Genomic DNA, 13494 nt, shown 5'->3' with positions numbered 1-13494 from the left:
CGGGAACCTCAAGGTTTGGAGAAGTAGAAAAATCTAAACCCCCACCACCACCACCACCAAACCAGAATAGGGCAGTGGTGATTCACAGCAAGTTCAGTGGCCACAGAATGCTAAGTGTCTGTCGGCAAGAAGGAGGAATGAAATGGAGTACAGTATCTGATAAAAGGCTACCGGTAGCTGGTTGGCTGGGTGGAACACTGAACAGGAACACTCCATACTGCATTTTTAAAAGAATAATAATTCAAAGTCCTATTTGTTACTGGTTGATTCTAATTACTTGCAACAATGTTATGGTTCCTTTGACATTTATGCAGACCAATTGGGCTTTGTTTTAGGGTTTATTTTACATGATTTTGCATACCATGCCCATTTTTATTCTGCTGCCAAGATGCAGTGCTTTTTATAATGCATAAAATCTTGGCTTCCTGGTTTCTACAGGGCAATGCTGATGACTGCGTGTGATTTGTCAGCAATAACAAAGCCATGGCCTGTTCAGCAACGGGTGAGTAACTGCCAAAGGCCTGTCCAAATCTACAAAAAGGCAGCCCACAGTTTCCTTGAGCATTTGTTCCCACCAAACTTGCTCCCGTTTTAACGCATTGCCTCTTGTATCAACTTAAAACAAAACTATGGAAGTGCCAATTTGAAATATGAAATTTGTTATACCAAGAAAGATCGGCAGCCTCTTGTTTCTTGCACAAATAATGATTGCCAGCGATTGAAAGCTTCAAAAGAAGGATTACTATGGGAAACCTGGCAAAGGAGTGATAACGTACAAGCAGACATTGCGAAAGAGATTGCAAAAGAATCCTTGGGAAACTAGCATCCTTTTGGGGGGGAGGGTATTGAAATCTGCATAAACCAAATGAGAAGTTCTAAATATTTCATTTATTTTATTTGTGTGTTTATGAGTAGCAGAGCAATCTGAACCCCCCTCCCGCTGAACTGAACTGCCTCTTGCCAGCTGCCACCAACAGAGTGCCAACATCCCCCTTATTTGTTGGAGGCCCTCTGACAGTACCCCACTGGCAATACCCCTTGCCTGTGAGGGACATTGGAAAGGGGACTTGATCCCAAGCTAGGCTTACTGCCAGTGTGTGATGGCATCAGAGTTGGCCCACCCATTAGGCAGGGGGAAGCAGTTACCTCAGGTGATGGAAGTTCAAGAAGCAAGACCTTGCCCACCCCACTGCTGCCTCCGCAGCCAGAATCTCTGAGTTTCAGTGAGAAGGGTGTGTTCCGGCCGTGGTGGAAGTGGTGGGGTAGACAGGAGGCAGCACATTCCCATTTCGTTTCAGGTGGTGACATGGGGTGAGCTGCCAATCACTCTTCTAGTGTGGAGCTGTTGTAGAGATCGGGTTAAATTATTCTTGCCTCCCCTTCCACTGTTAGCAAGTGGTGAGGGTTTTGATTGCACCCTTAGTTATTGCATAAATTGTTACTTGAACTTCTTTGGATATAAATGTATTTTTGATTTCTGGACACTGTCTTGGCCATTTCTGACAGAATAATTGCATATTTATTGCATCTGCTTATATATTAGTATTATAAAATATTGCTGAAACACACACTGCAAAGTGACTGAGATCTTTGTCTATTAACTTGCAGATAGCTGAACTTGTAGCTACAGAATTCTTTGACCAAGGTGATAAGGAGAGAAAAGAACTCAATATAGAACCAACAGTAAGTAGAAGAACCATCTTTAAACAATATGGTTGTTGTTGTTTATTGAAAATTCATTTTAGATGCTGTTTTTACACACGAAGAATCAAAATTCACACCTCATCTAGCACCTGAAAATCCTATTCACTTAGGCCTGTATCCAATGAACTAATATCATTAGTACAAGACTTCGGCCTGTGCAACCCACCCACCAACATGCAAATTGGAGGAACCCTCAGTAAATCTTTTGGGGAACACATGGGGAGTTGCCATAGGGGGAAATTCCTTGCACTAATAGGATGACTTTTTGGGATACAACCCCTGTATTGTCTACCAATTATAGCTGAGTAGATAATGTTTTTCACAAAGAAGTAGGCATTTTCTGATAATAGTACAGGTAGTTGCATTAATGGAGAAGCAAAGTATTTCTCAGCCATTTCCATCTACATATTTACAGTTGCAACAGCTTTCTCTCTGTCTAGAGGTCTGTTCATGTGACCTGGAAGTGGTCATTTCAAGCTCAGAGGTCCCACTTTCAGTGTTATTCTGAACTGTTGTATCCTCACAAGAAACTTAGAAGGTAGATTGTTGCAATTCCCATTTTACAGATACATAGCTGCCAAGTTATCCCTTTTTTTAAGGGATTTTCCCTTATGCTGAATAGGCTTCCTCGCGAGAAAAGGGAAAACTTGGCAGCTATGCAGATAGAAGAACTGAAGCTGAGAGAAAGTAACTTTCCTAAGGCTACTTAGGGAAACTTGGACTGAGATGGGATTTGAACCCAGGACAACCTCTTTGAGGCCAGCACTGACTATATTGATGGCTTATTTGCCTGCCCTGAGGTGTTTGTTTGTTGAATTTTTATATCACATGCATATATATATATATATATATATATATATATATATATATATATATGCAGTGTACAAGTTACAAAACATCACTGAACTGAGCCACATTTTGGCAAGTGGTCTTGCTTTAAAGTGAATTTTGTTTGATTTTTCAGGATTTAATGAACCGTGAAAAGAAAAACAAAATCCCCAGCATGCAAGTTGGATTCATTGATGCCATCTGCTTGCAGCTCTATGAGGTACCATATATGGAGCGGCCTGTACAATGAGAGTGTTTGCATCTGTGTCATCTGCCAATGTTGCCTTCAAAACTGCTCTTTCTCTTCAAAGTATTATATGCAAAAAGTGGGGTTGCACAATCAAGTTTCACATCCTTTAATGGGACTTCTTTGGCTTTCCTACAAAGGAAATACTGCCGAGCAAGGACCCTTACGCAATAAAATAAAAAAGCAAGATCTCTGAAATAGTGTAGTGGGATTTCTCTCTATTTATTGCTAATGGGTCTGTTCGTATGATTTTGCCTGAAGTGGATGGGTATCTGGAATTTGACCGAAGAACCTTAAGTTCTTCTATTTCAGGGATGATGAATATTTGGTCCTCCAGGTGAAATTGGAGTACAACTCCCATCATGCCTGACCATTGGCTATGCTGGCCGATGGGAGCTGTAGTCCAACAACCCAGGAGTGACACAGGTTCCCAAATCTGTGGGTATATCCTTGAAAGGTGCAGTTCCTGTGTAGGAATGATGTAACACTAATGCAGGCCATGGGATAAGCCTGGCTAGCTTCTTGCAGACAGTTTGAGGCAGCCTTGTGGCATGCGGAAAGGGGTGGGGATCTGCCTTTCCTCAGATCCACTGCCATTTGCAGACTGCACCCCTCGGTCAGGAGCATGCTGGGAAGCTGCTTCTTGGATGTTTTCTGTGTGTTCAGTTCCCAGTATTTTCTGTGAAACTGCTAAACTCTAAGGAAGAGAAGTCCCCCTTCCCCTTTCTTAGGTTTCTGATTTGCTTTTCCATTTGCAGGCGATGACACACGTCTCAGAAGCCTGCTATCCTTTGCTGGAGGGCTGCAGAAAGAACCGGCAGAAATGGCAGACATTAGCCGAACAGCAAGAAACAAACCTGATCAATGGAGAAAGCAATCAGCCCAAACGGAACTGAGATAGCACTTCGTTGGGAATGCTGGTTTACAAAGAAGCTATTTATATATAGGGATTTGGAGATACTTAAATGTTTTGCTAGACACTGTACGAAATAGGTGTATAATTTGCCACTGCTGTATTTTAAAGAACAAGGAGACATATATTTTTGCACAGCATTCGGGAGCGTAACATGAACGTTTTTGTGTATGATGTATCATAGTTGTATATTTCCAATATTTTGTTTATTTGAGGGAGAACGAGGTCTGCACTTAGCAGGTCCAGTTTGCTCTGCTCAGCTTTATAAGACGGTACAGAAGAGGAGAGTTTCTAGGACTGCTGTTTTCAGTTGTACATAGTTGTTTAGTTTCAGTCAATGGCCAGTACTTTAAAACGATTACCATATTTAGCACCTTTTTCATCCTTTTGTGTTGTCTGTTTCTGTAAGTGTAAATAACCAGTGTTGCTTTTGGGAGCCTGAGAAACATGAAGGAGCTTAGTGGTCAGTGTTCACTATGGGAGCTGCTGAATCCAGTATCTCCTTTTTCCAAAGAAGGTCAGGGCTGAAGCACAGTATCTTGAGAGAATATATTGCTCCTGTGCCTTTTTCCTGCCATGAGAGCGCTTCACCTTGAATGAACTTGAGCTGTTAATTACCCAGCAGTCCCAGGCTGCTGGTAAAGATCTATAGATGGAACTGCCTGACATTTCTTAGAGCATCATAGCTCAAAAGTGCAGTTATCTGAAGAAGACATCAAAGGCAAGAGAAATGGGGAATGGAGACAGGCGGAAGAGAGACTGTGTAGACAGTGGGGCTACCTTCAATGAGATGGGATCATCCCACAGCAAACAAGCTTCAATGCCATCCTGCCTACTGAAATCGTGGAATGGGGAACAACCTGAAGCTGGCAGCGACGTGAGTGAGTGCAGAAAACTAGGCCTGGTCCAGAACTTGAGAATTGCTCTGCATATTGTAAAACTGAATCAAATTAAAGAGATCAGAGCTGAGAAATAGCCAAGGCTACTTTAAAACAACTGCTCATAATTGCAAAGAGGTTTTTATGAGTGAATTTTGGAAAGAAGAATGCTTTTGGTTTTTCATAAGACCATTTGACTTGGAACAAGCATAACCGCAGAGTATTGAAGCAGAAAGCAGAAATGGAAACAGCTGAGAATACTTCAGGGAGCTTACAAAGATAACTTTAAAGAAGTCAACGAGTATTAGTTCAAGAAAGGATGTAGACAAAACAAATCTTAAAATACCACCTCACTGCCTGCAACCAATAATGTTACCATGTCAAAAATGAGATTTTTGTCTGGTAGTGTTTATTTGTGGATACAACTTTGGTTGTGCCCAGATGTTTGTAAAGATGATTTTCACATGTGTAATACTTTTTTAGGACAAACAAGCAGCAAGCAAGCACACCTATCAAATATGTTGCATTGATTTTTGTGCAGTTATCTGAAAAGTTGCACTTTTGGGATTGTCAGGGAGGGTACAACTGCCACTGTAGCTCTCAAAGTAGGAACAAGGCTTTCTGCCAAAGGATCCAGAACATTCCTCAACATCCCAAATGATTAGGAGCTGCTTTTATCTCTGTTTTCGGAATAACTGGGAGAGTCACTAACCTGACTGCAATCTGAAAACGCAGGCCCAAAACCACTTCCATCTGTCCCGTGAAAGGGACTGTTGGCCTCACAGTTGCAGCTTTCAAATGCAGTCAGGTCAAGAAATTTGGCAGTGGAAACAGGTTTATCCATTGTTAGATTTTTGCCACTTCTTTTTTATATATATAATCTGGGAGATGCTCTTCAGTTGTGTGGTATTAATGGTAATGTTGGGTGGGACATGGAGCATGTATATATGCTCACACAGGTACAATAATGTGCCACATACTGAAGCTGTAATGTTTGTTCATTAAAAGTATTATCTGGCCGACTTCATATATTTTCCATATCCAAGATCTAAAGGCCTGCTCCATGTTCAGAAGAATCATGTTTTCCAGTCCTTCTGTAATTGTGCCACTTTTCCATGGGATATATTATGTGGCCGGCCATATATAAAAAAACCAGTTCCCTGCATATAGACAACTGGCACATCAGGAGGAAGAGTAGGCCGAAAATGTTCTCCTTGACATGCTAGATTTTCCGTGTGCAGGGTTTTTAATATTTTTTTATGGGAGTGCATTCAAACATTCAGCCTCAAACACTCCATTTTCTGCTTTGTCTCATGCTGTTTCTGTACATTTGGATTGTGCGTAAGGCAGGTTCAAATAATCCACCAAAACAGTTGCCATTTAGGACAGTATAACCTTAGGATCTGAAGTCCCAGAAAAGCAGACTCAACATCCTTGTTCAACATTACCCCAGAGGATCAGTCTTTACCTTTATAGCTTGTGACTAGATCCTCTACACATCATCATGGAGATCAATCTGCTTTTCCAGAGCACTATAAGTACAGGACAGACGCAAGCACGATACATTGTTCCAAAATGGGCTGCATTGTTGATTAGACAATGAAAAATTCGCTTTGCCTGGTCATCCCAAGTCCAGGAGCAGAAATCACACAAGCAAATAAGTGGTATTCCCTGTCTTTGTTTTCTTAGTCTGCAAATGTCACATTAATAATTATATTATTGTCTGTGTTGTTTTTGACATTTATATACCATTGCAATGTGTTGAAATTAATTACATAATTAATCATGTAGGTTTTGGCCCTGGCAAAGAGCATGATGAATAACTTAGTGGAAGGCAAACTGAAGTGGAATGGAAACAGCACTGATTGTAATGAGCCCAGGATATGATGGAAATTTCTGTCTCCTTCCACCACTTCTGTCGAAAGTGCCTGATTACTCAGGTCAAGCAAAACACACTTGGCAACTCAGTGTGAAGATGATAAGAAAAACAGGAGCAACATATATGGCAGAGATCTCACCAATGGCTGTAGCATCATAGAATTGTATATGCGTTGGTAAGCTGGCGGAAAGAAACCTATGTGGAATATTGTGTTTAAAAGCATTACTATACAATAATTTGTAGTAATTTGGTATATAAACCAACAGTCATATGAATGTAACCAGGCAAACAATAATATATCACGATAGGCCCACCAATACAATATCCCATAATGATGCATACAGCATCCATCAACATACAAGGCCTAATTTCCATGCATGTGGACTTTTAGTAGTTCACCTGAATATTTTCTTACTGAGGCTCATGTCTCACATGGGAGGGGGGGAAAGATTGATAGAGCTGGATGACTGAATATCTAGCAGCAAATTGTAGGTTTATTGCTGGCAGGGATCTGAACCGAATTCACTTTTGCGCAGGGTAGAGTTAATTTCAGTTGGGCTATGTGTATGCAGCCATGTGCAATAAAAACCACCAAACCTGAAATGTTAGTTTAAGTGTGGGTGGTCAAGACGTGCCTTTCTGCAAATTAGCAAGTTGGCTGAAGTCGGCGAGTGTGTTGCAGCATTAAGTGGATGCAACATTTTATAGCTATGAGTTGGTTCAGCAAAAGACTTGTTTTCTGCTTTGTCTCGATAACCACTGAAAAAATGATATGCACGCTCACACATGCACAGGCGATAAAAATAATAAGAAACCACATGCTTGACCTTTTTAATAGCAGCCTGTTTGTACTATTGATGATCAATATAATCTCATCAGCCATCAGTGCCCAGGAGCACTTTGAAGTTAAGTAGGTCGCCCCATGCTGCTGGCAGATCAGTGCAGAGAGAGGACGGCTGAATGGCAGTGCACATTTCCCCAGAGTGGAACATTTTAATATTGCCTGATGGCTTTATTTGACATAGTAGTTCAGAAGAGACATGTGTGAATGCTTTTATATTCAAGTTTAGTTACTCTTTATTCCATATGTTACACATGTCCCTTCTGAACTACCATGTCAAATACAGTCCTCTAAAATGGGTCTCTCTCTCTCTCTCTCTTCTCTCTCTCTCTCTCTCTCTCTCTCTCTCTCTCTCTCTCTCTCTCTCTCTCTCTCTCTCTCTCTCTCTCATTGACTTGCATGGAGAATTCCCTATACAGTGATACCTCGGAAGTTGAACAAAATCTGTTCTGGAAGTCCGTTCGACTTCCAAAACTTTCAGAAACCAAGGCACAGCTTCCGATTGGCTGCAGGAATCTCCTGCAGCCAATCAGAAGCCACAGAAGTCTCGTCAGATGTTCAGGTTCCAAAGAACATTAAAAACCAGAACAATCACTTCTGGTTTTTGATCATTTGGGAGCCAAAACGTTTGACTCCCAAGGCGTTTAAAAACCAAGGTACGACGGTACTAAATTATTATCAAAATAATTTGCACTGCAATCGTATACATACCTACTCAGAAGTTAGTCTCATTGAATTCAATAGGACTTATCCTCAGGTAATAACAATACTTTTATTATTTGTACCCTGCCCATCTGTCTGGGTGGCCCCAGCCACTCTGAGTGACTTCTAGCTGATAAAAAACATAGTAAAACTTCAGACATTAAAAACTACCCTTTACAGGGCTGCCTTCAGATGTCTCCTAAAAATTGTATAGTTATTTATCTCCTTGACATCTGATAGGAGGGCTAGGGCGGGTGCCAATACCGAGAAAGCCCTGGTTCCCTGTAACCTCAGTTCTGACAGTGAGGGAACCACCAGAAGGCCCTCTGTGTCCAGGCTACACAATGGGGGTGGAGACATTCCATCAGATATACAGGGCCAAGGCCATTTAAGTAAGTGTGTATTGGGTTGTATTCTTAACTGGGTAATCCTGGACACATGTTGGCACTTAGTTTATATAATCAGAGTGGTTAAAGAACAGTAAGTGGATATTTTCCTAACCTACAACAGCTCTTCATGGACATAAATTCCCACAGAGCTAATATAAGCATTGCTTTTCATCTAGTTAACAATCTCAGTAATGCTAATTATCACTAACATGGATTAGGTACTACACCACTGTTTTAAATATTGTTCTGAAGAGTGGTATGAGGGCTTTGATGTCCCTAATCCTGTGCTCAACAATTCCCAATTAAGTTATTCTGTGAGTGTTCCTCACAGTTATGGAAAACAGTTTATGTGTAACTACAGATGATGCAGAATGGAGATACTTTTTTTTTTTTAGCAGAATGGAGATATTGACTTTAGAGACTCATTGAAGCATGCCCATAGTATTTGCTCCTGTGCATAGCATTAGAGCACATGTATATGTTGTTATGAATGGATCTTAAATCTATTTCTGGTTCTGAAAAGCTGCCATTGATTCAGGGATAATTTGTCCCCAGGACAAATGGTGAAGAAAGACTAAAGTAATTTAATTAGATGTTGGTCTCAAAATTCTATAGAATCTTGTCACTCTATGTACTGTAGGCTTATTTTTTAAAATGACTTGCAAAGAAAGCAGAAATTACTTGGAAATGTAATATGTTCATACATAAGAAATGCATTGGTTTTTTTAAGAACTGAACTCAAAGGCAAAATTTGCATTCTATAAGTTTTTGTTGACAGGGAGGAAGTGATTGCACATCTAGATTTGTGAGGTGTAGATATGTATATGAAACTGTGGGTATGGATGATCCCAAAGACAATACCCAATGTTCTGGGTATGTTCCAGGCAGGCACTAGCGTTTCATTGTGACGTAACCATTTTATTATGGGTGTTTACTGCCAAAGAGTAGTACTCCTCAAAATGATGGGCACTCAAGGGAAAGTCATTGTGCTTCAGTGCATAGTCCCTATGCACATAAACCTTTTTGATTTCTCAGGAGTTGAAAACACTTAATAACGTACAACTGAAATTTGCAGTGATTTTTTTGTGAAGAAGAAGAATATGTGGTGTTTGATTTGTGATGGTTCTTTTACAGATGCAAATGAGGATGGGGAGAAATTCATCCAGTTTGCATTCTGATTGATGTAATTTGCACTTACCAAACCACATTTACACTTCTCCAAATTTTCTGAAACTTCTCAAGACCAAAAAATAATTGCATTAAAATTCTGTTTTTAAGGAAAGCTGTGCTTTAAAATGCATATATTGCCGAGAATAATCTGCAATAATGCATTATATCAGATAAAATTGCTTGGAATAATATGTACAAAAGGTATATATTAGGAGAAATGTGCATGAAAAAAATGTCTAAATCTTCAGGTATACTGTAGGCTTAAAAAAAGAATAATAGCAAACTGCTGCAAAAATCAAGTGAACTGAATTTAAGCTTGGAAAAGTGAGGGAAACCAAAACTGACAGGTTCACCCATCGCTACATGCAAGTAATTATTTGATCTTGCAGTCATCTAATGCATTTGTAGAAAGGGCCTTAAAATCAAAGTCATGACTTTGTTGTCATTTCCAAAGTCTATGCTTTAGGTTAGAGCTGCACGTTGAGGCTTTAAACATTGAAAGATGTCATCAGAATTATTTTGATACTGGACGTGATGCACACTGTTTGCTACACAATATGGCCATCAGAAAGTTGATGCGAAAACTTTCCTTAAAAGAGGTCTATTGCAGATGACTTGTATGAGTGCCATGGCTTGAAAATAACTGTTAGAAAGCAATTCAGCTGAATAGCTGGATCCAATTAACTGAATACAATAAGCTATTTTATTTGATGGTATAAGGTTTGTTGCATTTCTTGCTTGTACATAAGGTCTTACGATTCCCATTACAAACGCTGGACCAAATTGTTGACTGCAGTAAAATTCACCCAACAGTTTTGATAAAGTCAGTCTGCCCTTCCACTCTTCCAGTGGAATTGTAAAAAAAGTTAGAATTTTAACTTCTCTGTAGATACACAGGACACAGACCTGTAAGTGTTTCTTAAGAATGTAGTGAAAACACTGTACATAGTTTTGAAATATATTACTTTTATATTTTAACTCTGTAGAAATTCCTAACACGTTGTCACTCGGTGTGTTGATAATATTCTGCCTTTTTGAAACATTTGAACAAATATATATAGTTTCTGAGCACAGTATTTTTGTACTAGGCAAAGTCATGGATTATGTATTTGGTGTTTTCTTTTAAAGTCATATTTAACTCTGGAGGGGGTCCTGAGTCCTTGGTTCTGTTATCTTAGAGTCACGAACACTCTTTATTTAAACCAGTTAAGAGACCTATCTCTCCCCCACCCCCTAAAAAAATGTACTATACGGCCTGGGAGAGAAAATACACATTTAAGTAACTTACTCTCCAACTGCTACTCCAGTAACTTTTTGCTTTTTATTGTACCATTTCCCATGCTTTCTACAATAAATGCAAGAAGAGAACTGTTTCACTTGGATCATTGTAAACACTCGGAAAGCAGCTTCCACTTATTGGACATCTTTCATCTAATCTAATGGCATACAGTTGACCTAGATAGAATGTGTCCTACTTATCATCTGGTTTATCTTTGAGCATGTAAAGTAGAAGTTCAGACAACTAGTACAGAGGGTATTTCAAGTTCCTGGCAAGGAGAGAGTTTCTTCATTTTTTTGGAAACTGGAGTACCAAGTTTTAAATGGCAGGTATTTGACCATATTGAAGGTTACACTGATGATTGCTGAATCTTGGTACAGTACTGTACTTTGTTTCACAACAGTCTCTTGTTAAGTGAGAAATGCCTGCAGGATGTTTCTTAGCAGTTGGGGTCCACAAGGGGGCACTAAAGCTGCATCTCTACAGGTACAAAGCTCATTCCCAGATGACATCCGCAAGGTTTGCAATTGCCTCTTACATTACAAGTTTATGAGTAGAAATCTAGACAAGCAAATTCAAATTCCATCCTCACCAAAACAAATCAAAAATCGAACACATATATAAAACAAAAGTAAGTGACTTAACGAGGCAGAGAAAAATGCTCCACTTTAAAATTTGTTGAGTTGCAGCAGAATCTAAGGGTATAGCTTTGCTCAGAGCTCTGGTCCCTCCACCCCACAACTCAAATCAAGCTCAGGGAAAGAAAGGGTTTTTGCATGTTTGAAGCAGCTATGCACAGAGCTGATTGGCTGAAAATGGTTATGTCACTGACCTATGGAAAATAGGGGTGATAGGCCTAAATATCCCTGATCTAAGGATGGGGAATCTCTCTACCTGACCCATGAGATTCTTCTTCAGGCCACCCCCTTTGCCAGCCCTGCTTTGCACCATCAGATGTCTAACTGGAACTTCCACAAAACCTTTTTCCTAGGGTTTCAATTTGCTTCCAGTGCCCTTTCTTGTTACCACCTCCCAATTATGTAACACTTCATTGTAGGTCCCACTTGCAGATACTGTAATAAATAAATTAAGATATAAGAAAGAACAGAATTCATGAACGTGGCAGTAAATAGAAGATGATGTTGGTTAAAGCCAAGATAACCTTCCTATTGCCAAACTTACAAAGAGGCACTCCCATGAGCATTCACCTTTGGCAACCCTGAAAACGAATCTAATCTTAACACCGCAGAAGAAATGAATAAAACCACTCTCGACCAATCCCAGGTTTCCCCAATGCACTTCCCCTTCTGCCCTTTGTTTTTGTACTATTTTCCTTTCTTTGTCCCCACTGCAATGAATAGGTAAAGGTAAAGGGACCCCTGACCTGACCGTTAGGTCCAGTTGCGGACGACTCTGGGGTTGCGTGCTCATCTCGCTCTATAGGCCAAGGGAGCCGGCATTTGTCCGCAGACAGTTTCCGGGTCGTGTGGCCAGCATGACTAAGCCGCTCCTGGCGAACCAGAGCAGTGTACGGAAACGCCATTTACCTTCCTGCTGTAGTGGTACCTAGTATTTATCTACTTGCACTTTGACGTGCTTTCGAACTGCTAGGTTGCAGGAGCTGGGACCGAGCAATGGGAGCTCACCCCATTGCAAGCATTCGAACCACCGACCTTCTGATCGGCAAGCCCTAGGCTCTGTGGTTTAGACCACAGCACCACCCATGTCCCACTGCAATGAACAGCAGTGCCCAAATAACAGGGGGTCCCCCCCTGACCTATTGTGATGCCCCATTTCCTACTTTCTTATTTCCTACTTTCTTAGAAGGCCAGGAGTCTTACCAGAACAGTTAGACCCTGTGACCCCATTGACCACACCCTAACAACCTCCTAGCTGCTCTACCAGGTCTTGTGGGCACCAGCCACCACTGCCTAGGACAGGCTGTGAGTTGTCCTCTCTACAACACACAGTAATGTAGTGGCAAATTGAAAAAGGGCAGGCTCCCTTCGTGATAGTCACAATACAATAATAATTGAATTGTGCATATGTCCCCTGTGTTGCCTTTCAGCCAGATCTATTTTCTGTGCACACACAGACATACACATGGGCAAATGATTTGGAGTGCTTCAATATCTTCTTTCGGAGCAACTTACAGTAAGTTGCGTTTTCCATGAAGTTCCATGCACATAACCAAACTTGCACATCTTTCTCTTGAAATTGAAGCACCTTGCATTTTCTCTGATTCCTAATTGCCTATACAGTGGTTAAAAGCTCCATTTCATGATAACTGGATGGCTTTAAGATTTGTTTAAAAATATCCTACATCCTGCAGTAACAAAAATGTATTCAATTCCTACGAAAGCTGATGAGAAAAAAGGATTTTATTATAAGGCTTCTTTAGCAACACGTTCTGATTCAAGTGAGAAGGGCATATCCTCCACGAGCTAAATCACTTCATAGAACAGTCCAAATATGCATTTAATGCCTTGTGCCAAAAGACAGTGTCATGCGTTGTTTTCTTTTTAATGATCAAATGTAGACTCCCAAAGATTGATCAGTGGTTATTCTGAAGCCGTCTTCTTGCAAATCAATCTAGATAATTATGAAAAAGTATATATTTATGAAGACAACAATGTTCAGTGAGCGGTAAATATCAGGCATGTC

At 40.4% G+C, this 13494-nt stretch overlaps 1 protein-coding gene across 11 annotated transcripts in view; it reads left to right on the top strand.

Moving 5' to 3' along the window:
• Window positions 1-10694, top strand: part of PDE5A (phosphodiesterase 5A) — a 91466-nt gene extending 80772 nt beyond the window's left edge. For all 11 annotated transcript variants that reach the window (XM_035111541.2, XM_060278567.1, XM_035111539.2 and 8 more), the window contains exons 18-21: window positions 439-502; window positions 1609-1683; window positions 2669-2752; window positions 3538-10694. In XM_035111541.2, coding sequence (XP_034967432.1) covers window positions 439-502; window positions 1609-1683; window positions 2669-2752; window positions 3538-3675 — 361 coding nt within the window. In that variant the 3' untranslated portion in view covers window positions 3676-10694. The remainder of the gene's footprint in view (window positions 1-438; window positions 503-1608; window positions 1684-2668; window positions 2753-3537) is intronic.
• Window positions 10695-13494: the final 2800 nt, after the last annotated feature.

Source organism: Zootoca vivipara, chromosome 9 (assembly GCF_963506605.1).
Source record: "Zootoca vivipara chromosome 9, rZooViv1.1, whole genome shotgun sequence".
Taxonomy (NCBI): Eukaryota; Metazoa; Chordata; class Lepidosauria; order Squamata; family Lacertidae; genus Zootoca; species Zootoca vivipara.
The sequence above is the reverse complement of the archived record's forward strand: the minus strand, read 5'-3'. Positions and strand labels throughout refer to the sequence as shown.